The sequence below is a fragment of the Pezoporus occidentalis genome, unplaced genomic scaffold, assembly GCF_034315485.1.
Source record: "Pezoporus occidentalis ecotype Australia unplaced genomic scaffold, CSIRO_AGI_Poc_V1 ctg2, whole genome shotgun sequence".
Classification (NCBI taxonomy): Eukaryota; Metazoa; Chordata; class Aves; order Psittaciformes; family Psittacidae; genus Pezoporus; species Pezoporus occidentalis.
Genome location: NW_026913855.1, coordinates 14364878 through 14391091, shown reverse-complemented (window position 1 = coordinate 14391091; position 26214 = coordinate 14364878). Strand labels below are relative to the sequence as shown.

The following is a 26214-nucleotide window of genomic DNA, read 5'->3' as shown; positions in this document are numbered from 1 at the left end:
CATTTAGGGAGCTTTTTTTTTGGTTGTGTAGATGCATCCATCCTTTGCTTCACTGGTCTAAATGAGACTGGAGAGAGGAAACCCACCAATTCTCCTTCCGCATGTACTTAAAGATTTGAATCCCAAAGAGCCTGGACACTTCTTAAAACATCTGGAACATGAAAAATGAGCCTTTCTTTTCTATTGTTGCTAGCTGCCATGCAGTGAGAAAAAGACTGCAGCATACACTGCGAGACTCCAGGGTCCTCATCTTTGGGAACTGAAACTGCCCATTATCATCACTGGTGGGAATGGAGTAGCCAGAGCAGGGGTGGAAACAGGGAGCAGTTAGGTAGGCAGTGTGAGCAGGGAGCAAAATGGCAAGAAGCCATGGGACAGAATAGCCTGTGTAAGGATCAGGAGCCAACTGAAGCACAAATATATGGAAAGATACAGGATGTGTGCAGGAGGACCTGCCCAGATGGCAGCTAAGGGGAGAAGAAAAGAGCAAAAGAAGAAAGGGAGAAAGCAAAACTCTCCCTTGCCCCTCAACTCTCATCCCTTTTCTCATTAAAGGCATTTAAAGATATCATAGCATTTCCCTCATATTTCCTTTCCCCTCAAAGCACATCCTGAAATTTCTGTGTTCATGGTAAGTCTTGATGAATAGGAGTGAGAAGGGTTAGGAAATGTAGCACTGGTCTTAGGTAAATTACAGCTGAAAGGGGAAGGGCCCTGAAGCAACCTTGATGAAATTATAGTCTGAAGATGCTTCATGATCCCTGCCCTAGGTACAACGTAAGATACATTACTAGTACACACAACAACGTGCAAACAGCATTACAGGAGGAGGCAGGACATAGAGAACCTTGTTGTAAGGACTGTTTTTTCCTGTGAGGGAAACAGGGGTGCTGAAGGTCCAGGAACACCTACTTACCAGTTAAGTGGCTGGCAATCCTGGCAATAGGTTTAGGAGGCAGGGCAGGGGGCTGTTTGAGGAGGGACAACTGTTTCACTGGGGTGTCCTCATGGTCTCCAGGGAAAGCAGCAGATTTTTTGGGGGGAAGTAGCAGGACTGGCTTAGCTGTAGGATCTTGGGACAGAAGGACGCTGGATTCATTGGATGTGGGGCTCTCTTCAGACACTGGAGGACACAACCACATCATAGACGCAACAACGTTACGAGCAAAGCAGTGGCAGATACAGCCATTGTAAGACAAGAAAAGCAGCGCAGCAAGGCAGGTTAAGAAAGACTAACAGATTTAACTCAAACATCATATAACACAGAAAGGAAGAGAAAAAGGAAGAGAAAAAGAAAGAGAAAAAGAGGAACACACATCTACACAACAGCCAAATTTCCCATTACCTCTGGGACATATTCACACATCTTGAACGCAAATCAAGAGCCTTAAAATGTCATATCTCAGATGGTCTGTCACCACAGCTTGCTCAGGACCACTTATGTTAACAGGAGGTCTCTAAACTTATGCTATAAGTGTAAAAGCACCTCATGGGGCCTATTGCATTTCATATCCGTGCAAGGTCATGGCTGAACATTTCTACCAGTCACTTTTCCTTGCTCAACCTTGTCCACAACTCTCAGCATTAAGTGATGCAGAAAGAGGAACTAACCTAGATATATAGCACTGCTGTATCTCTACACAGGCTAGAGAAGACATGCAGACAGCCTCATCTAGGGTAGGGCTGTGTTAGCTACTGAAGGATGCATGCTGTGAACATCACCAACACCACACAGCAGCTAAAGTGCACGATGTTTTACCCTAGGGTTTAAAAATGCTGTCAGCCCTCTGCTCTATAACTCACTGGCACAGGTAAGATATAGCTGGAGAGTTAGAAATCTGTTCTCAGATGTTCAGGTACTGAAAGTGCAGGGACTGTGCCTTACAACGAAGTTACTGTGTAGAAGTAGAGGTTACTTCCATACCAAGTCAGTCAAAATTTCTCATGAAGCATCCAGTGACAACCTGCATGTTGTCAACTCCTTTTCCACATAAGACCTTTGTCTTCATTCAGGATTTCTCAGGGCTGAACACCAAATGTTAGAAGTCAAAAGCTTGTTACAAACAGCTTACAGTTATCTACATCATAATGTACACAAGATGTTACCTGTCCCATCCATGATCTCTGTGGTTGGGAGCACCTCGTATGAACAGGGTTCCCCTGGTGCTGGACCTGATTCCAGTTCTGCTAGGGCTGGCAGGGATACCTGGCTGGAGCTCAGAACTTGCCCGGAGCCCAAAGGCTGCCCATTCTCCAAAGCTCCTTCTTCATCCGGTATGGAAAGTTCCCCATCTGTTCATAGTTGGAGAAGAACAGAATGACAATGTAAGGCACATAAATGAGATAAGCAGAAATAAAAATTAAATCTGCTATCTCCATTAGCTTGCTTGTTATTGAGGAAAGCGAGCTGAGATCTTACATGTATTCATATATTGGGTTTGCATTACAAAGTTTTGGTAGTGGGAGGGATACAAGGGTGGCTTATGTGAGAAGCTGCCAGAAGCTTCACCCATGTCCAACAGAGCCAAGGCCAGATGGCTGCAAGACAGACCTGCTGCTGGCCAAGCCTGAGCCCATCAGTAACAGTGGTAGCGTCTCAGGGATAATGTAGTTAAGAAGGGGAAAAGCTACTGTGCAGCAGCAGTTGCCACTGCAGAGAGGAGTGAGAATATGTGAGAGAAACAGCTCTGCAGGCACCAAGGTCAGTGATGAAAGAAGAGGATAAGGTGGTACAGGTGCTGGAGCAGAGATCCCACTTCAGCCCATGGTGAAGACTGTCCCCCTGAAGCCATGAAGGTACACAGTGGAGTAGATATCCACCTACAGCCCATGGAGGACGGCACGCTGGAGCAGGGGAAGAGCATGAAGAATGTTCCCTGAGGAGGAAGGAATGGCAGAGACATGTGATGAACTTACAGCAACACCCATTCCCTGTCCCGGAACTCCTGGGAGGGAGAAGGTGGAGAATTGGGGAGTAAAGTTAAGCCTGGTAAGAAGGGAGGGGTGGGAGGAAGGTGTTTTTTTTAAGCTTTAGTTTTTATTACTCAGTATCCTACTCTGATTTGATCAGTAATAAATTAAATTGATTTCTTCCCCCAGCTGGAGTCTGTTTTGCCCATGTGGTAACTGGTGAGTGATCTCTCCCTCTTCTTATCTCAACCCACGGGCCTTTTCTTATTTCCTCTCCCCCTGTACACTTGAGGAGAGTGATAGAGCAGCTTTGGTGGGTACCTGGTCTCCAGCTCACCACAATACAGAAGACATAAGGATAAGGATCAAAACAATATGATTTGTAGCTCAAAAATACAAGTTGTGCAGAGCAGTTCTGGAGATGTGCGTCTGTTCTGTCTACAAGTTTCACAGAAGTTGGACAGCATTCTACTTGCTTTAAGGAGTTATTAAGTTCTGGGAAAGATCTGCCAAATATCTGTGTTGATGCTTTGCTTACCCTGGATGGTCATTATGAACTATGGTCTAAACTAGATAGCCCCTGACCACCCTTCACCCGTGGAGCCATGTAGTCCCATCCAGGACCGGAAAATCTGTTTTATCCCTGACTCTGTTGAAGCTGGGAAGTCAGGAATGAGAATGGGCCGGAAAATCTGTTTTATCCCTGACTCTGTTGAAGCTGGGAAGTCAGGAATGAGAATGGGCTGGAACTGAAGCTAAGGAATTTCCTTAAAGAATACTAACATACACAGGATATAATTCATAATAATTAAATGAAAACAACTAGAATTATTCTCTTCCCTTACACCAATTTTTATGCTATAAGGGACACAAGAAAATCACAGAAGTATGTTCCTATTTGACACACAAATATAAACATTACAGCTCCCAGCATCAAGATTTTAAGTGAGGGAGAGAATAATTTTTATAGCTGCCTTGTATAAGGTCTTGATACTGGGATATAGCAGATTTCATTTAGAAGGCCTATTTTTAAAGTGATTAATATCATTTAATTTATCTGAGCAAATTTTCTGCAACAGCAGCAGGTAGTTGCTTTCCTATCCAACACCACTTCACATTAGAAATAACAAAGAACACAAGTGAGGGATCAGATCATTCTCTATGGTGTCAATCCATGTGATTTTTATCTCAGAACTTGTCATGCACAGCACTCTGGTACCTGGAGGCAATGACTACATGGATATCTCAATTACAGTTTTATAAAGGAAAGAGCTCAGCCCCTATGGTTATGAGCAGAAGCCTGAAAATATAACTGGAACGTGACCTGTAAGGCTAACAACCAGTAGGCAAAAAAAGGAGCCAATTTTTTCTATGCATTTAAATTATTTTTTTAAGTCAAACTCAGGATTTCAGGAGTTCTGGTTCTTGATTTTTGGGCACCTCTGATTAGCCATATGACTGCCAATGTAATGAGCAGAGATATGTATCATTCAAGCAAGTGCACACTATCCCCTCACAGGGCTAAGATGAGAAAAACACTTTGAAAAACAATACTGAAAAGAGTAAAATAGCTGAAGTCTCATTTAGGTGTTATGACACAACAAGTCTGAAAGTATGTTAGCTGATAAGTATTCAGGATTATGTTTCTGCCTTTTAAAGCTTCTCTACAGTGAGTGAAGGTGTTCTCTGCTTATTTTGGAATTATTAGAAATACCAAGGTCTTGACTTTGCTTTTGTTGGAGGCTTTTTGAAGACCTAGAGAGCTATTATGGTACACAATCACACATACTAGACTGAAGCTCGACCCATGGCTTTCAAAGCAATCAACTGAGCTGGCTACAAGGTAGCAACATTAATCAGAACTGATGGTTTTGGCCAATTGGTTGCAGCACAGCCTCCTTCTAACTGCTGTGGTCATTCAATACAAGCCTGTTTATTTCCCTAGGCAGCAAAAATCAAACAACAGTTCAGCCAGTATTTAAGCTGAAGATTTTTTGACTTAGCTGTCTGGGTGGAAATGCTATGCATTCTGTGCTTGCTCTGTCTCCCTTTTATAAACACACACCTTCACACGTTTGCGATAGAGGCTGCTTTTGTCTCAGTTACTTGGTTTCACGAAAGAGCATAACTGTTTCTTATGCAGAACAATTGCTTCCTGAATAGAAGGCAGTGGCTGTGTCTATCAATATTCATTAATTCAGAGCAGGACTAAATGTGACTATAACTGTGAGCAGGCAAAAAGCATGCATGATAAAACCACTAGCGTTTAGTTTTTGGAGGGATGTCTACACATTTTTAATGCAGTGGGATGCCTATCGTAACACACTGACTACCTTAAAAATCTTACTGTCTTGAGTGCACTTCGCGCTTCTCAAGGCATAATTTAAGAAGACAGCATTCAAACGATGGTTTACAGTTGCAAAAAAGAAAAATGTGAGATAAAATTTTGGCTTCTACCTTTTGTCATGATAACAAGCATGACAGTTCTCTGTACTGACAGCATGACCTCTTTTAATCTCACCTCCGAATATCTCTAAACTTCATTTAGATTCTAAAACTTGTCCTCGGATTTGAATGAAATCACCAGACATAATCATCAGAAATAATCATCACTGAAATATACACCCTAAGTCAGATCTTGCTTAAAAAGAGCTACATGGGAAGCTACATAAGTACAGAAAGCAGATCAAAGATGCAGATAAAATAATTCGCAGAGTGAAGAATATCATAGTGTGAATAAATCCTGGATCAGAGACATGCTTGACAACCAGATATAAAAGGCAAATTACTTATTTTTGAAGAACTAAAAGCTATTCTGGTTAGCTGACTTGAAAATTAAAAGAATCCTGGTACTGCAATTATGACATGGACGAATCAATTAGTCTTCAGGAACCAGCTGTGAGTTTAAAGTTAATTTTGCACAGTGATAACCTATGTAATCTTTTCTTCTCACACTTGCAAAATCCTTTGCTGTGTTTCCACAGAGACTGCTGTTACTTAATGTAGAACGACTTCCTCTAATGCATGAGTTTTGGTAATGCTGGCTGAGTGTGAATCTGGACAACACCAGAGAGAGTATCTTGACCTCTGCAGCACCTGGAGTACACGAAGGCTTCTCTTCTGTTATGCAGGAGGCTCTGCACACCTGAAGTTGCTGAAGAAACAGGACCTCAGAGGAAACTCTCTGATGCAGGGGACTCTTTGATTCACCTTCATATATGAAAATAACCGCATGAGGAGTAGGCCCAGAAATGCACAGATGATATGTTCAAAACATGTGGCCCAAGCATGGTTTGTACTCCTGAACTCACTTGCCATTTCCACTTTTGCGTACTTAAAAACTGCCTGGTGTGAAGCAGACTGCAGTGCATCACGCTGACTGACACAGACCAGTCCTTTTGTTGTTCTTTATGTCAGAGCTCCATGTATCCTCTCAATGTGTCTTTTCACTCGCAATACCTTGGAGTAGGGAACTCCTCGCATATCTGAAAAGTGCCATGCTCACGCGCTCCTTCCACAGACAAATGGCTATTGGAGGCAAAATGATGAGGATAGGAGAATTCAAAATCCACTTTGGGTTGTCTCTCCAGGCAAGCGAAACTACTTCTTGATGGGAAGGGCTAGGAAAGGCAGAGAAAAATTCATGTTCTTCTCTGCTGTGGCCATTATGGGCTAGGGGATGGAAAACTGAGTATTCGTGCCTGTGGTCCACACCTATCCAGGGGGCTGTTTCCTAGCCTCGGTGGCTACCTTAGCATGGTAGCTAGGATCAGTCTCTAAGCTGACCCTGATTTTGTGGATTCCTATGGAGTTTGAGATAGGTTGACATAGGGATTCCTCCTTGCTTCTGGAGTTCAAAACCTTTCAACATATGATTTCACCGCCACACAACTGGCTCTTCAGTGACTGCCATGCCTTCCTCCTTGCTGCATTACCAAAACCAGTTCTTCAAACTTATAATCACACACTGACACAAAACTTGCCTTAGCACGTAAGTGCAACATGTTCAAATCCTGTTAGGATTCAGGTAACCTGAAATTTAGGTCTAAATCTATAATTTTAATTAGGTAGGGAGTACAAAAATACAAAAGTGTAAAAGATGAAGACTGCCCATGTTTCCTTGAAGAACCATTGTGCCGTCATCTGTAAAACAAGCAATTGGTACTCACTCAGGCCATCTCATCTACATTCAGATATAAAAAGAGGCATCAAAATATTACAAGCAGATTCAATTTTTGACTGGCACCACATGACAGTTAGCAGTTCTAAAGACAGATGCTTCTGGGATGGTTACACCTTCATGTGAAAATCAAACCTGTTTTTCTATGTGTAGGAGCAATGGTATAGCAAAAATGTGAGTTATTCTAAATTCTGTGGTATGTTCCGCGTTGCAGGTGGAAGCTCTTTTTTTAACCTTTCAGCACTGCCTGCCCACAGACTATTAGAACAGCAGGTGCCTCATCAGACATTTCAACTTACTGTTTTTCCGAAAGTACACAGTAGTTAAAAACACTACAACCTTTGCCTACATATTCAGAAGACTGAAGTCACAGAACCCTGGAAATGGAAGACGATAGAAACTGATTTGGTCATGAGTCTTGCCCTTGCCAAGAAAAGAGCTCTGCAGTTCAGTTTGGAGTGGTTTCACTTGACTTGAGTTAAAGCGTGGGGGTCACTGAAGTGATAAAAGCATTTCTTGTTCTCCAAATATAGCAGCTGGACTGCAGTGACTCTCCCATGTGTGAACACTGTGACTTGCTGTGCTCTGCTAACTTTCACCTGCTGGATGACACAAAGTCCTCTGAAAAGCCAGCAAATCCTGAAGCAAACAGGTCCGACTGTCATTTTAAATAGCAGGGAAGCAAACTAGCTCATTCTGGTTTTCTTCAACATAGAAGATATGGCAAAACCAATACAAAGCACACTGCAAGCTCCAGAATTTTTGTTCTCGGGTCAGTCTATCCATACTAAGTTTCCTTTTATCTGTATGGATTTTTTGAAGAAAGAAAAATGCAAAATCACTAACAGGTTAATTCTGCCTGCATCTTCCACCTCTTAGGGAGATAAAGAGATTTAATATTATTGCTACACCTAATGTCTGTGTAAGTTGCCTCTTGGCATGCAAGGCGCTACTATCATCAAATAAAGCCTTCTTCTATGAAATGTTAAAGTCTGCTATGTTTTCTTGAAAGATTAGAGATTATCTAACAAGAATTACAAGGAAAATGTTACTTTCATTTAAGGTTCACAGTGAGATATAATATCCTTTATTAGAATTACTCTCAGATTATTACACCATTGAAGGAAATATTGCTTTTGCTCTACACATCTTACTCATATCTTTTTATGATCAAAGCTACTCAATCACTGCTACTATTCTTCTGTATTATCACTTTCTTCTCTGCCCTACCTCTTTCTTTCAAGGAGGGGTACCAATTCTTAGCTTCCCATGTTTGCAACCAGCAGGAAATAATGTAGGATACTGAATAAGAAATCCAGCTGTTTTGCATTGTAATTTCCCTTTTAGTGGCACCTGACATTGAAAAAGTCTGATGTCTCTGCTTTTTGCATTGGAAATAGGAAGAAACAGCATGTGTTTCACTCCATCTTTTTCTGATATGAAAAGATGAAAAATTACTATAAAGAGGAATTAATTTCTTTTTCCAGACGAGGACTCCCAGACAGCTTAGCATCTGCTTCATAAGATGACACAGATTACAAACTACAGCATTATTTTATGAATGGAGAAAGCTGTAGAGCTTCAGTAGTGAAGCAGGCAAAATTTCCCTGAGTTTCAGCATGGAAAGCAGGGTAAGGCTGCACAGGAAAGATATTTCCTGGGGATGCCTTTAGGTTTATGAAAGCAGCTACATGTGGGATGTGAGGCAGGGATGAAGGAGGTCACACCCTGGACAGAGGTGTGATGAATGAAGGCTGACTTCTGAGCTGGTCACGGCACTGAACAGGGTGCCTCTTACTGGGGCTGGAACACAGTGTGACAGCCTGGACCACGGCTCAATGGCCATGGGGATGCCTGCCTTATGGTTGTGTACCCAGTCTGTATGACACTCCAGAACATTGACAATCCAAAGCAGTGAGAAGGGCAAACCATTTGCCAAGAGTTGTCTCTATTGTGAAGTTGCCTCTAGGATGACTTCCAAGACAGCAGGTCATAGTGAGAGTACAGACAATGGTAGATCTAAACAATTAGAAACATCTAAAATATATAATGGGTAAAAAAATGTAAAATGTAATGACAAGTAGCACATTTCTTTGGTTTTGCAATGGTTTGTGTTTTTTTTTCACTAAAAAAAGATAAATGGTTTGGGTTAGTAAATTTTTAAATTCTCAATAAGCTAGACTAAAAAAGTAGGTAGCAGATTTAAATGTTCCAGACTTTATGAAGTATACCCTTCTCCTAAAATCTGTGAAAGTTTAAAACTTCTATTGACTTCCAACAGGTTTTGTACTCATATTGTTAAAGACTTTTAGACTTTGGATTAATGAGGTTTTAGTGTATAAGCGTAAATTCTACTGAAATTAAGAGGCAACTCTGGCATGTCTTTAGATAATTTGCTGAATTAATTGCCTTAGTTATTGACAAAGGAAGAAGCAAAACAAATAACAGCTACAGGTAAAGACTGACACATATGTAATAGATGTCAAATACATGTTGCATTAGCGGTGTATAACAATGGTGTTTGCAAAACAATGGAGTTTTGCATAAATAATACATTACCAACTCAACAAATTAATTATCCTGAGCAAGGAATTATTATTATTATGTCTTCTGATCTGTCAAGGGAATGCACACTATTCTGTGCTCATCAGGATCCAAAACCTTTAAATGTTTCCCTTTTCCACAGTAGTTAATGCCAGGGTAACTCAACATGACATTGTAACATATGCAGGCACGGACCCACTCCATCTCCCTGCAGTCTGGTTTCCTCACTGTTTTGCATTGAGTGACTATCAACCATTGCTTTATATTTCTGATTTGTTTTCAGGTTTATTTGCTAGGTAACTATCACACGTATCCAGCGGAGAGGGCTAGACCACAGTGAAATCAAGAGATTTGAAAAAAATAGAGACCTTATTCTGCACTTCAGAACTGTGTCCCCAGTTCCTAATGCTACAATAATTAATATCTGACTATAAAACTATATGGGATCTGATTTAAGGCTGTGAAAAGAACAACACTTACCTTTATCAAAAATTTCTTTCAGCACTCCTCGTTTTATAAGCTCCTCTCTGCTTTGCCTCATTGACATTTTTCTTTCTAAAGCTGTAAGCAAAGGAGAAGGGTCATATAAATAGAAAGGAAGGGAAATGGCCATTTTAAAAGGCTCTATGCCTTTTAAGGCATTTGAAAAATGCTTTTTCTCCTTTTCAGGTCAGTGGCAAATTAGCATCTCAAAATAAAGACTACTGGCAGTCCAGAGAATCTGCCTGCAGCTGTAGCATGGCTGTTATTGACAGAAATGGCTACAGACTGACTGATCTGAGGGCATGTCTGCACTCCCATTGCTTAATTTTGACATGTGACCCAAGCATTTCTGAGAAGAATTAGAGACAGCAAAAGGAGAAAAAGGCAATTAGTGCAGAAGCTGGATAGGGAAAGGTAAGAAAAGATGCAACACAAAGGTTCACACCAATGGAAGACGTGGCCATTGGCTGTCCCCAGGTCACTGAAGATGACTGGCCTCTCTGCTGCCTTGAAGCCACACTTGTTTGCCACTAATTCCAGTCCCAGAAGATCAAGGAGCTTAGAACAGTGCAAAAAAAGAACTGTTTAATGGAGCCTTCTCCTCCCTGGAGGAGTGTTTTCCCCTAAAAATGTGTAAATGAGGGAAACTCCATGAGAGCCACTGCAATTTATAACAGGTATGAAAATTCCAAGTCCTGTATTGGCTGCTTGGAGACTGCGGTCACTGGGGTGACAAAATGACAGACAAAAATGTCATGTTTATTTAGTTCAGCAGTAATTAAAACAATGTCCAATTAACCAAAACACCACAAAGGACATGCATTAAGGCAAAGACCTGAAAGCCATCAAGCAAGGGGAGCAAGAAGTTATGTGCAGGACTGGCTGCAACTGCATGTGCTTTGCGAGAAACAAGCCTGTGCCTGCCAAAAGAGAGGCACAGTCAAGGGCGAATTGCTTCTGCCATATGCTCCCCTATTAGACCCAGCACAGATGTACACACACACAAATGAACCGGGACTTAGCATTGCCAGTCTGCCCAAGGCAGATTTAAAGCAAAAGAGGCTTTGAAACACTCTCTCCATCCCTAAAAACATGAGGGTATAACCTTTCCTGGCATTGCCGCATGTTGGCTGTTCCCACAGGGGCATGTATACTTGGCAAATTAGCTGTGCTTATAGTGACATACTGCACTCATTGCAACTTACTTGTTGTCAGATATTTATGGCTTATTATGAACAGGGCCAGCTCTGCTTCACTCTTTTCCATAGGATAAATTTAGGTTTCCCACTTTTGAAATCAGTTTTGATGATGTATTCTTCAGGACAGAGATGGCCAGTAGGTAGAGTGAGTAGCTAATAAAAAGCCTGTCTCCGCTGACACACCCTATAAACTCTCTCCAATAGACCCTATAGACTTCTCTCCAATCTGCCTTTTCCCTGTGCTGAAGGCACCTTGTTCTAGTACAGTATTTCAAGCTTCCTCCTCTTTCGCCTTAAGAATAGCTGCCCTCAAACCTTCCAAAAAAACCCCAGCCAAGCTAGACCTAACTCCCAAGCCTTCTCCCACTGAAGAGATTGTTAAACCCCTACCTGACTGCAAAAAGCAATTCGGCAGAACCCAACATCTTTTCCAATAGGCCTGAAAAAGTGACATTTTCTGTTAGTGTAAGCAGCAAATAACACCCAGTGTGTCTGAGCTTGTCCTTCAGTGGGAAATAAGTTGGGTGAAACAGCAGCAAAGCAGCAGTTTCTGTATATAGACAGTGGCTATGTTCACAAAATGAAAATACTGCTATTGCTGTACCTTTACCATGTATAGCTAAATTACAGATCCACATTTTACACACAAATTCACTGGTGTCCACCCGGGTTCACCGTCTTACCCTCCTGCTTTGTCAACAGCTGCCTGTGCAAGGCAGCATCCATACTACTGACTTCAAGGCCAGGAAGTTCCACCACATTATTAAACTAGTAGCAATTTTGTGAGTTGGAGTTGAGGCTTCTGGAGGATCAAGTGCTAAACAGGGCTACCAGGACCTTCTGAAGAAGTGCAGAAGTGCCTCTCCCAAAACAGTTCCTGGGGAAGAAGACACTTAAGTATTGACCAAGACTTCTCAAAGTCATGTACTAGTTTTGCAGTCTAGCAGAATTTTGAACACAAAATATGTATTTTTGGAGACTGTCTAGGCACAGGCTTTTCAGATACTCCCTTTTAGTTGTGATTTGCTTCTGATCAAGAATGAAAAAAAAACACAACCCTACACTTTGTAGCTCAGACGAGAACGTTTTTTCAGTTTCTAAATCCTCTCTAAGTAGGTACAGGACATAAGAGTATTAATTATTTTCTTACTAAGCCAGTTTAATTAATAAGATATTTAGAGGAAGGGCATGCTGGGCTAAGAGCGTACTGAATGATAATAACAGATGTTATACTAAAACTATAGAACATGCTGCCTCTTCCTCTAATACAATCTTCCTCCCAAACAAGTCTCACACATTTATGTGCATAAACTGCTATGCTTCTGCTGGATCAGATGGAAAAAAAAAAAAAGACAAGTGCTTAGATGCAGAACTCATTAGGATCTAACAGACTAAACAATGGAATGTTTCACTCTGGATTCCTCTGGCAAAGGTTGCCAGCTCTTTCATGAAGGATTTTCATTTTCAACCATAAAGCTGACACAAAATAAATTAATTCACTCTCCACTGAGAAGGGATCCATTCACAGAAAAAGATAAATAAAAACCTTTGAATTAATCCTTGATTCATGAGAACTTTGTAAGTTCTGTGACAGAGAAAAATAATATCTATCAGAAGATGTATTACTTCACTGGTGATTTTCCTTGGTGATTAGCATCATTTTTTTTCATTTGTACAATCTTTCAGGTGATTAGAAATAAGAAATAAACATTAAGCCCTGTTTATGGGGTCTACTCATTGCAGAAACTGGTTAAATCTTAACAAATTCATCCATTCTCCAAGAAACTCTCAGTAAATACCTTATAGGAATGAGCATATGTGTATTTGATGGTTTAAGTGTACAGATTTTTGCCAGTGTGCTCTGGAGTATGCTATTTCTTTTAAGCTCTAATGAAGAAACAGTGGGAAATGTTTTTATTAATGTTTCTGAGCTGGAGTTTTCGAACTCGTCCCTCAGGAGCAGCACCTCTCTGCTGTTCAAGCAGAGCTTTTCTCTGTGGCAGACCCATTATGATCAGTAAAGCCTTGACAGGGTCAGGAGAATTTCCTGCCTCTCCATTCTGGAAATCAAGTACAGTTTTGTCTTTATTCCTTTAATAAGCTATTGTGCTCCATGATGGCAGTGACTGTGGACTGCTCCTGCAGCTGAGAAGGTAAAGCTCACCACTGCCTCTGTGCTGAGCGCTTCTGCTGCTCCATTAACCAACCAGAGAGGTGGTTATGTAGTCAGGATGTGTAACCTTTCTGTCCCTCCTATCCTTCCCTTCGAGACCAAAACATCTCAGATAAACTCTGCCATCCTGCATCTATATGAGAATAAACTAGCCTCCTTCGCATAATTTGTCATGTTGATGATTAAACCAATGGGCAGAGTAAATAAGCAAGCTCTTGCCCTTTCTTCTCATCTGTCAGCTGAAACTAAACCACAGCCTGTGATAGCCAGTTGAATCTTAACTTTGTTTTTATTGAGGTTGCCCTTGGCCTCTGTCTTAAAAAGCACCGGGGTTTGCTTTGCATGAATTCTTGCTTTCAAAGGCCACTATAATTTTCATGACAATTTTAGGAAGTCAAGGTCATTATAGGATTGGAGTGTAGAGAAGCTTTCTGATGCATCAATTATATTTGGATTTAAATAGTCAGAAATTTGCTTTGCTAATAATTCAGATCTGATTAATTATAAAGAAGTAAACCAATTGCTTTGCACAGTGTTAAGATAAAACCCCATCAATATTTCCTTTAGACCTGTAAGGAAGGAGAGATTTTCAGAAGTGGTTGATTATGCATCAAAACATGTTATATCACCTTGAACTTCTTCCAACTATGAAGACTTTCTTGATAATCAAATGGAGCAGGAATCATCTGATACAAATTTTTACAGTGTGGGCTTCTGCCTCTGAGTTGGGCTCTTTATGTATTAAGAACAAGTCTTGGGCAAGATTGACCTCAGCCTAAGCATCTAAACCAGGCTGACTGCACCTTGGAAGTGCCTGTTAGCCTCTACTGACTGTAAAGGAAGCCAAGGGTGAGTAGCTGAGATAAGATGCTGAAATCAAAATTGACTGAGTAGTTTTAAGAAAAGAAATGCTGCTGTAGATGAAAGTCTCAGGTGGAGCTGAAGAAAATGTAAATGTGTCAGCTCACAGAGATTTCCATTAATTTCAGGATTGTTTCAATAGCTGTGGCATGACACTCAGCATGGCTGCTGCGAGCTTGGGGTTCAACCAATGCCAAGACATAGTTTGGTTGAAATAACTGTTTTGCTTTGCTCAGTGCTAAATATGAATTTTACTTGGCTTCAAACACTCATAAGTCTCTTGAAGCCTGAGGGAAGAAAAAATATTCCAATAGGTCTCTGAATCTTTGAGATTTAAAGTTCTTTACAGAAGTTTTGTGTCTGATCTCAGTCTGGGTTTTTCTGTAACACTACCATCTACAAAATCTAGCTCAGACAGATTGCCACCTAAAAAGAATTAGGGGCCCCTTTTTGTCTGCGATGTATGCCTATGACATTTCTTGTTCTGATTTTAGCCTAGCACTCCCATTCTATGAGATTACAAAACGAGTGAACATCAGTGGAGGAAAGATGTATTAAAGTGGATGAAAGAGGTATTAATAGTTAAGCTTGATTTTAAAAAAAAGTATTACAAATACCTCTACAAAACAGGTGCTGCTACAGCAGTTGACCAAATAAATCCCTTTCAGTACGTGAATCATTTGGAAAACTATGGCATGGGCTATATCTCAAACAAGTAAAACAGGAACAAAACCTGGCATTGATGCCATACCAGAGGAGTAACTAAATACTTCAGAATCAAGCAGCATCATTATTATCATTATAGAGGTAGAAAAGTGAGATACAAGTAGAAACAACTTTGCTCGTCTCCTGCTAGATCAGTAGTAAAGCATCAAGAGCAACTGTCCTGCAGCCAGTGGCCAACACAAGGCTGTGAAATGATCCTTCCAGATTTAAACTTGGTTAACCTCTAATTAAGACAAATAAAATAATAGGAAAAAGAGGCCAAATTAAAAAGAAGAAAACTCTACTAATTGTATTTATTTCCAGTGTTACAATGACAACTGGATTGTTTTTAGATTATGACTACTTAAAACACAGAGAAATTGATAAAAACACAGAGAAGATGGTATTGGGGCATCTTGCTTCCACTCAAATTCAGATCAGCCGAAGACACTGGTGTATCTCTAATTAGAAGCACTAGACTAAGAACATGGTAAATCTTCATTTGTGACAGGCAAGCCTGTGATATAACACACTAAAAATACACATGTTCCTTTGAGAATGCAGGATCAAACCTAAAATCCCTAGCTCCTAACCAGAAGAGTTTAGGAGGTATAGCAGTTGCCAAGCCTGCTAACTACAGATAAAAAATGAATTATCTCTTCCTTACTAATGGCAAAAGAAAGTAAAACTGGGGAAGAAGCTGAAATCAGGCTTAAAAAACCTCTAGATTTATACTGATCTTTATTATGCATAAACTGCCTGAGGACAGACTCAGGAGGAAAATGAATGCAAAGTCAAATCTGCAAACACAGAATTGTAGGAGCTAGTCAAAATATTGCAAACCACATTAAACAAAAATCACAATACAGTAATACAATGCAGCATACACCCAAGAATGCAGCAAACACAAAGAAAGGAAGAGAAATTATATCTGAACAGAAGGAACTGAACTAAAGAAATCAGAACTCTGATCCAAGAGCAGATGGAGTATTTTTGATTATTTTTTTTACATAGGACTGAAAATATCAATCAAAGAAGTTGCCTTTCAAAGGGGAAGAACTAAATTTCAAGCTAGATCCAAAGAAACCCAACATAATGGATTTCACAGGCCAAGCAGAGCAAGCATGGCAGAAGATGAATACATGAAAACAGGAGGTAAGACAAGAAATCTCGACAAATATAACAAAAGGTTTGTGTTCAAAAATGGCCCAAGAAAATGGGGGTTTAAAGAAAGCAAGACTGTAGGCACCCTTAAGAAAAATGTTAATGCCCTCAACTGCCCAGCTAATAAACAGCAAAACAGAACTCCACTGTGTCAATAAGCTGCGACAGTCTATCAATAGTACTTTGTAAAGGCTTGTATTTTCATCCCTTTTCTACATAATCGCTTTTATTATCACACTTGAGAAGCATTGTACAGGTTGGGGAGAAATCAGAAGGCTGGCTGCAATGTTGAAAACATGGAGAACATACATTCCTCCTGTTCTTCCATCTGAACTGCTGCACAGCAGCAGGAATTTCTAGGAAATACTAGGTCAAGAACTGGAAAGCTGAGCCACCAACAGGTACTGCGTTCCACAACTTAATGAAAAATGAGGCTCTGTATCTTAATTAAAGAAATTTGCAACACTGTAAAATAGCCTGTCTTAGAGTACACCTGCTCTGCAATTACAATGTGATTGCAGCACATAAAGCAATACCCTGGGCATTCTGAGTATATATAATTTAGGCATAATGAGGGGGTGGTACTCACTTATTTGAAGGCTTTCATCCAAGTAAGAAACCTGGCAGGCTAGAACAGCCCATGCTGAAGTCCATACTGCTGCCAGCACCCTAAATAGCTATAGTTAGATTAAAGATAAATTAAGCATAGTTATTACCATCACAGTCCTTCACTGCAGTGAAGCTATGTCCTAAGTGCCAGCAGAAGGCAGCTGACATGATCCTTATGACAGGAGATCTATTCATGTTTTCACATGGACCACTAGTGGATGAAATGAGGGTTTCTCCTACAGGCTTCTCTGTTACAACACACGAAAGTTGTAGCATCAGAGAAGCAGTAAGAATATGGGTTCACCAAACCTTTGCAAACAGACAATATGAGTGATACCATCTGAAAGAAATATGTACAAACAGCCGCAGCAGCGGCTGTATGTCCCAAAGAACAGTTGCTTTATACAAGTGACTCTAGTTGCTTTAGGCACCTTGCAGTCTCAGGTTTCTGTATGTACAACAAGCAACTATGCTAAAAGTAAATTAGCAAAGAGGTGGGTGGGGTATCTGCTGTGTGTTCCCCTTATCCTTAGAAGATGGAGCCCAGAGAGACCACACTGCAGTAGGGACCTGCAGTGTCATCTGTAATGGCAGAAATGTCTATTTGCATTATTCTGCTGCATAATAGTTCAAGGCACCTTCCTCGAAGTGAAAGGCAAAGCATCTAAATGGTGAGCATCACCAGAATAAGATAACAACTCCTGCAGCTCTCTGAAGAATTCTCTCCAGAACAGAGTTTACACATGGGATATAAATAACCAGGCAAGCTGCTGCTTTTGGATTTGTTCCTCATCAGACAACACATCCAGATGGCAAATGCAGAGCACATTTTATAGAAACAAGTCTAGCAGATGTCAGGGAACTGGATTATCCAATGTAACTTTTAGAAGGTGAAGGAATTAGTTTTCCTGGGACAGTAAAAGGGGGGAAAATTTCCAGATAAAACCAAAACTGTGGCAGGCTGATGATAAGAAGGGAGGAGGAATGCTTGGCTGGACCACCAGGAGATGACAACCAAACTACTGGCAGGTATTTGGTCCCCCTGTTTGCCAGCTGGGAGGATCACCTTGCTGGTAGAAAAGGGAGCTGTAGTCAGTAGGACAAGCAGCACAACTCCCTCTACGGCACCAGCCAGCTGCTGTGTAGTTTGTTTTACAGCTTGAGTTTACCTTACAGCTGTAACTTTGCAAACGTATATTGCCTGGTATCCACAGTCAGACATGTAAAAACAGTGCTTTACTTCCTAATGACATCCTATTTTGGGTACAGTGAAGAAATCTTTATCTGCTAGTGCTTCTATTTCACCAGATAGGGATTTGGGATAACTTAAAAAATACCCACATGTTAGCCAAACACTGCTGTAGTAAATTCAAGTTTAGGAAACAGTTCTTCCACTTATACTAGAATAATGAGTACACAGCAGTCTTCCAGATAGACACACAAAGCAGATGGATAGTTGTATATGTGTCCACATGTACACCTGTTTAAAATAAATATTTTAAAGCATAGCTCGTGACTAAGAAATACCTACTTAAATCAGAAGTTGGCTTAGCACTCTTTTGAGAGAGAAGCTATTAAGATTTCAAATGCTTCTAGGAAACCACCACTACTTTTGTACACCCACAAAACCTCAACTAAGCACACCCAAGTTTAAAATGCATTTGTTATTGGAATGAACTGGCATCAACCCTTCAACACAGACCTCTGTAAGGAGCCAAACAGGAAATCATTCATTTAATACTTGATTATAGGAATGACTAAATCACAAAGCAACAGACACTTCCTCCAAAATAAGAAGATTCCTGAATTGCAGCTGTCACATCATCCAGCAATTATCTTTGGATGATATTTCCAGCTTGTGCAATGACACTAGCTGGTTGGACTGAATGCTGAAAAAAACCCCAAAGTGTCTTTAACATCCTAAATAGTGCAGCCTGCCTAGTCTACTTTCTGTTTTGGAAGCTGATGATAGTTCAAGCTACAGTAAAGCCACATATGCAATTTCAGTATATTTTACTGAAAATTCCACCCATGATAAAATCATTTTAGGCTCCTCTCCAGCAAGTGCTGAGGTTATCTGGAAATAGAAGGCATTTTTACACTCAGTAGTATATAGTATCTTAGTGCTTCTTTTAGTGTGTAAAACCAGTAACGATGCTTGTCTGGGGAAAGGGAGACAGAGTTGAAGATACCATCAACCTTTAGACAATAAAAGTACTGATATGAGAAGCAAATTTGGAAAACAATAGACAGGAAGGACCATGAAGTCAAAGAGATATGGTGATAGCCTAGACAGTTCTTAATGGTGCAATCACATTATAAATGTAGATAATACTATACAAAGTAAACGTATAAAGGCAGTATTCCAGTCTAAGTGTCCCTACTGTCCAGAACTTAATAAAGTTTACCCGTTAAATATGTAGAAAACCAAACAGAAAATTTGTACATTCATAGCTGATCTAAGGTTAAAAGCATTGGTCCAGAAGGGTAAAGGCCATGGTGACCAAGCCAAATATTTTTCCCAGTCATGAAAATTCTTCATTAAAGAAGCCGTGAAAGTCTTTCTAAATGAAGTGTCACTTGAAGAACTTTTTAAAGAAATCAATAAAACGAAGAGTAGCAAACTGTCAAGACCGAGCAGTTTTCTTTGCAGAATTCCTTAGAAATCAAACATGAAGTGATTAGAATGGTATATGACCTACATAAGACAGAAAAGTGGGAGGTGGCAAATAGAAGGTTGCTGGTTTTAAGAGTCCAAAAGTCACCTGAGAATTACAGACCATTAAGCTCGGTTTCCATACAACCAGTGTAGGAACAGCAACATAGAGCAGAACTAGAAATAGGAGACCAAGCACTGAAGGGAGATAGGAGAAGAATCATCCTGGGTTTGAGGTAGGAAGCTCACAGAAGTCTATGAATAAAGAAGTTCCAACCCACCTGCTGTGGGCAGGGATGCCTCACACTAGACCATGTCACCCAAGGCTCTGTCCAACCTGGCCTTGAGCACCACCAGGGATGGAGCATTCACAACTTCCCTGAGCAACCCATTCCAGTGCCTCACCACCCTCACAGTAAAGAACTTCTTCCTTATATCTAACCTGAACTTCCCCTATTTAAGTTTAAATCCATTACCCCTTGACCTATCACTACAATCCCTGATGAAGAGTCCCTCCCCAGCATCCTTAGAGTTTCCCTTCAGATATTGGAAGGCTGCCATGAGGTCTCCATGCAGCCTTCTCTACTCCAGGCTGAATAGCTCCAAGATAGAGAGCAAGGAGGAATGCCCCAAACATAAGAGAGGGCTATGGTATAACCTGTTCTCTACAAAGACACATTTCTAGAAAGTCTGGCAATAGGGAAGAGACAAAATCTGCTGACTGAAGTCAAAACCAAGGCTGACTGCTTAGAGCTACAAAAGATCTTATGATACTAAGTGACATGTGACAAAATTCAACATTGATAAGACAAAAAAGACATTTGGGAATAGGCAGCCCTAACTATGCACACTTAATAACAGCTAAATTAGTCATTCCACTCAGAAGACAGCGCTTGGAAACTCTGCAGAGAATTCTCTGAAAACATCATCTTAATGGTTGAGTAGAAGGAGGAAACAGAAAATAGGAATTACTAGGAAATAAATACAGCACCTCTGTGCTAGTGTACTAACTAGTCTGCAGCTAATTCAAGACTGGTTATCCATCTCCAAACAGAGAACTAAACCAGCAGAACTAAAAGTCATGGGAAAGAATAATTAAAGGGATGGGGCATCTTGTACAAGAATAAAGAGTAGTAGTGAAAATGTATTTTTGTCATCTTTTATACCAAGGACCTGGTCCCCTGATATTCACAAAAATACATGGTAACTATCACCCAGGCTGTGCTCTGTATGAACTATGTAGTTCACCTGAAGGAAAATCAAGGCACAAAACAGGATAGCCAACATCAGCACATAATTCCACATAACCTGTGGTGGGAAATGCACCAGGCAGGGCACCCTTGGCCTGGCATAGCCCTTCAAAGCATCCCTACAGCCTTTTCCCTCTTCTGGACCCAGAGATGAGGGTAAACTCAGGCCAGAAGGGCTTTTGCCTTCTAAATGCATAAGATAGCCTTTGGCAGCAGTGTGAGCTCCTGCTCTCATGCAGTGTGGTCATCACCCATTGCTCCAAATCTGGGGCCATAACAACAGAGAGAGATGTAGGTCAGTCTGCATGACCTGCCATCAGGACCATGAGCCACATTAGAGTAAATACCGTGTTACAGCAAATACAGAACAGAAGTCCGCACCCTGGGAAACCAATGGGGAATATAACAGAGGTATATAACACCATGAATAGTCGTTCACTCATTTATAAAATGCAAGAAATAAAAATCAATGAACAAATGATCAGACTGCATCTGAAAAAAACAAACCGAAGATGTTTTTGTGTGCAATGTCTTTTTTTCAAACTGGAAGAATTAACTGCAAGAGATATCTGTTCAGGCCAAAAGTGAAACTGGGTTCAAACGACACAAACCGATGGAGGATAAATCCACACATGGCTCCTTAATTTGAATGCAGCTTTTGGCTTATGAATTTCTGAGTGCTGCAATCCGGTTTGTTATGTGAGAGGACAGATAAATACATATTTGTTTCTTGCATGTGCTTTTACTAAACATAACTATTGACTGCAAGAGAAGATGATGGGCTACATAAACTTCAGATTGATCTACTATGTCTGTCCTTGAGTGCATTTATCTTTAAAGGATGTGTTTTATGAATCAGGAGAAAATACCTTCGATCCCAACACACAAAACTATACACTGTATTCAATTATCTAATTGTCGGGAAATGTGCAAAGGCACCTAGTTTGCTTTTGACTGGAAACTGAATTTTATCTCCTCACCATGTATGTCAGGGGATTTTTCTTGTGTGATTAAATCAGACCTGTTAAGTAATACAGAGGCCAACATATCGGCACCTAACATCAGAAAAATGGGCTCAGGTTTCACAGCACGTGAAGCACTGGTTGCTAGCTAATGTGGCATCAGGCTTAGAACCCTTTTACAACATGGGCTTCAGCATTATTCATTCATTAATTTCAGAGAAAGCTAAGACTTTTTAACAAAAAACCAAAACCAAAACCAACAAACTTTTTTTTTTCTTTTAGATCTAGGAAGTACAAGAGTGTGATATATTTCATACTGGACAAATCTTAATTATTATCGATTGCTTTCTGACAGCGCAGTATATGAAGTGCCAATGGAATTCAAACCTGAAATGTGAAATTCTGCCCAGTGTCAGGTAACGACCTGACTGCAGATGTTTTTTTAACAAAGAGAATAAAGTTGAGCTGTTCTGCAGCTTTTGAATAATGCTTCACAAAAGAACCACAGCGAGGCTGCAAAATCATGGCTCCACGGACAAGTACAAGTTTGATGAAAGCTGACACTACCTTGAAATATTTTTCTGAAGATTATCAAAATGCCATTATGTCGTTATAAATACAACAAATTATTCACAAAGTAACTTCAAAATGCAGATGTAAGTGAAGAAATATTACAATTTAATGATTAACTCTACCTAAATATTCTTCTGTTACAACTCATCCTGGTCTTTTTTTCATCAGTAAGATCTGGATAATTTATTTTTGTGAAAGTTCACTTACTTCTGTTGCATAATAGCAATAGATGTCAGTCTATTTCTGCCATCATAATTAGCTGCTGTGGAGATGGCTGAAATATCATGGATTATTATAATTGCAAATGAGGAATAAGCAGCAGCAAAAGATGACATTGATAATCTTCAAATATTTCAAGGTTCACTGAAACTAGTTAACTACAAGATATTTGAATTTCCATAGTAAAGAGCAGGCTCACAGAATATGGGGTGGTGTACATTTCAGATGAATACACTGTGAAGAAACACAACAGTTACATGTGATGGTTTGTCAAATTTAGCTTCACATTGTAGCTAAATTATCATACGACCCCCGCATCTCATGATTTTGTTGCGTATAATTTTCTTTAAGGCCTACAGAAAAGCCACTTGTGGTATTCACCTCATTATTAAGAGGTAAAAAACCCCAGAGCAGTAGGCATTATCCTGAACTAATATTCTTAGGCAGATAAATGAAGGAGAAACAGGTGTTCAAGTATCTGCATGAAAAGTGACTAGAATTATCCCTTTTACATAGTTCTTTAAAAGGCAAGAATTAAACTGCATCTTTCCCTGGAGACTAATGAACCTCTTGGAGGGAAGGAGGACAAAGTAGACAAAAATAAAATTCCCCAATGTACTATTTTACAACAGAACTCCTCTACATTACGTCGCATTTTGCTCTAGGGCTGGCTGGCACTCCAATCTGCACCTCAACTGTGTAACAAGAGCTGTGTAACTGATTGTGTGTAATGATGCTGCCTTCATACAGCCACTATGTGCACTTTCAAAATGATAGCGTTATTAAATATTTGCCTTTTCTGCTTTATTAAGATGAATCAGTTGCCCTGCATTTAAAAAAAGATAAATAAATCCCCCAATTATGCTTTTATGAAGAAACAAACTTTTTAAAGCTCAAGTGAGTAAATACTGAGCTAAATACTCTTTTATGTATTGCTATTCAGAGCAAAGGTGCTGCATTCTGAAATGTGATGGCAAAGTAAGAAGCGGGAAGGTAAACTGAGAAACAAAAAGGTAAAGACAGAAGCAGCTGCTTGTAAAACAAGATTTCTTCCCTTCTCTGAGCATAGAGAATGACTAATAACAGAATTACATTCCAAATATTTCCATGCTATTATTTGGATAGCTTTTTAAACACTAAACAAGTATCCTGCCATCTTATTAAGATGATAATGATAATTTAGGTGGACTGACCTATGCATGTTAGAGCTTTAGAATACTGGTGAACTTTTACTGATTGAACAACCAAACACAGAGTATTTTTAGTATCAACAAACCTTCTGAGTTCAAAGATACTGGAATGGAAAGATCTCTTGTTAGTGTAAAGATGACTAGTGCATGCCATTCTGATTCACCCTGATGCTCAGAGAGGAGTTCTCATCAGCTGCTTAACAAAGCAAAACCCAAAACCCACTCACCTGCTGACTTGCCCATTTATTGTACCTTTTCAAGCCACTTGTTGCTGATGTGGTAGCCTGATAATTAGGCTAAGTAAACATGAACCCTCTTGCTTTTAAGCTGATTTGTTTGTATGTATTAAAGGCTTTACTTTGCAGGCAATTAAATAAATAAAAAACTGAAAATGCTTCTGGTTTAGAAATTTTCTTCTCTATGCTGTATAGAGACTGCACATCTCCTACCCTCTCTTAAAGGTTGGGCGGGATATGCAGCATCTACCCTTTATTTCTGCATGCTAAATAAAACCATGATGCCGAGCTGTATGCTGCACCATTACACATCTGAGGAATGCTCTGGGAACACTAAGAAAGATCAAGTTTTATTGATAACTTTTTGTATGTCCAATACCATTAAGAGGAGTTAATTCTGTAAGCTATGTTCGTATTGTCAGCCATGTGGATTAACATGAATTTATCATGAACTTGGGTCTTAGCCCTGGTATATTTCTTCAGATGCCTCTTCCACTGGCATCTATTGAAGCTTAAAAAGCCCAGAGATCTCCAAGTGTTGCTCCCTAGACAAAGTAAAGTATTTTTTCAGTTTCCCCAAAGCCTGCAGATATAATTGCTTTACGAAACTAAGAAAAGCACAAGAGCATCAGACTTTGAGGAAGTCTTCCTGCCTTTGGGACAGGATTTATTTGCTGAACAGTAGCAAGTAGTTGTCATATTTTTTTCCTGGTTTACTGTTTATTTAATAGGTACAGGCTGAAAATAAATGAGATGTCAATGCTGTAGTACTTCTAAGTTTCAAAGGTACTAGCTCAGTCAAGCCGTCCAGACATGCCAATGAATATGGGCAGGATTTCCAGACTGCTTTGTAGCATCTGACATAATAATAACTATGCATAACAATAACCATGCAAACTGACACCAACCACAGAAATATATGAATATCCACAAAGCCAAGAAATAAAACAATGGAGAATGAAAAGTTACCAAAAAAAAAAAATCCAGGGAAAAGTAGAAAAGTTAAAAAAAAAAAAAAGTTTTTTCTTGGGATTACAATGATATATCAGGTTTTTGAAGGCTGTATCTGAGAAAAAAGCCAAGGGCCACACACAATGAGTGTATGAAAACCACTGAGCAGTTACTAGGTGGGTTCTTCTTGCAAATATCTCTTGTGTAATGCTTAAGAAGTAAAACCCTACAGGACCTAAAATCTGCTTAGAATTATCTTGAATATTTTGGAGATTAATTAGCCTTTTATCTTGTCTTTTAGATACCAAGGGGGAGTCAGGCAGGTGTGACTGTTAAGTATTGCTGCAGGAGAATATTCTGTCAGTATTACATACTGAGTGGAATAAAGCATATTCACATTAGGCTTACTGCCTTGGCAAAGAAGATAATTAAATAATTATGATTTTATATTTGCAGAAAATTATTTAATGACACTGTATTTATTTAGTCAATGGATAGATATGGACATGCCAGCTGGCTTCCCTCCATCTCAATGTATTATAGTGAGTTGTGATTTTTGTTCAGGAGTAAAAATAAAAGCCCAATTTAGGTGACTAATTACTGCAATCACAAAACCAAATCCTGTTCTCATTACCTCTTTATATCTTAGATGAAATTTCACTAGAGTTCATGTGCTTATTGCAGATACAAATTGATGCAGCAGGGTGCAAATATTCTTGCATTACTTAAATTATCTAAGCAATAGTGTAAGTTGACAGTTCAAAAATAATTTTAAGGGGGCATTTTCTCTCTCTTTTTTTTTTTTTGGTACATAAAAAGGCCTGAAAAGAGATAGAGGTGATCAGTATTTCCATACTGCTGTTTTCATTTCATCTCAGAAATACCAGGTAAAGAAATGTTTCGTTATCTCTAATTTTGTTAATGAACTTTAGAGGGATTGAAATGATATTTCTGTAATGCTATTGGACTTTGTAAAGCTGTTCTTTTTCCCCAAAGAGTTAATCATACATGAAAGACTGAGAGTATTGGGATTGTTTTGCCTGGAGAAGAGAAGCCTTCATGTAGTGACAGGCCAAGGGGTAATGGCTTTAAACTGGAAGAGAGTAGATTTAGATTAGATATTAGGAAGAACTTCTTCACTGTGACGGTGATGAGACACAGCCACAGGTTGCCCAGAGAGGTGGTAGATGCCCCAACCCTGGAATGGTCCAAGGTCAGGTTGGACAGGGCTTTGAGCAACCTGGCCTAGTGGAAGGTGTTCCTGCACATGGCAGGGGGTTGGAACCAGATGATCTCTAAGGTAACTTCCAACCCAAACCATTCTATGTTTCTATGTTTAAATGATGCTA

At 39.8% G+C, this 26214-nt stretch overlaps 1 protein-coding gene across 10 annotated transcripts in view; it reads right to left on the bottom strand.

Moving 5' to 3' along the window:
- Positions 1-26214, bottom strand: part of PHACTR1 (phosphatase and actin regulator 1) — a 320959-nt gene that overhangs the window by 64907 nt on the left and 229838 nt on the right. For 9 of the 10 annotated variants that reach the window (XM_062617920.1, XM_062617918.1, XM_062617919.1 and 6 more), the window contains 3 exons: positions 10115-10195; positions 2107-2292; positions 917-1123 (listed from right to left, as the gene is read on the bottom strand). In XM_062617920.1, the coding sequence (XP_062473904.1) occupies positions 917-1123; positions 2107-2292; positions 10115-10195 (474 nt within the window). The remainder of the gene's footprint in view (positions 1-916; positions 1124-2106; positions 2293-10114; positions 10196-26214) is intronic. The other variant, XM_062617922.1, reaches the window with a different exon arrangement.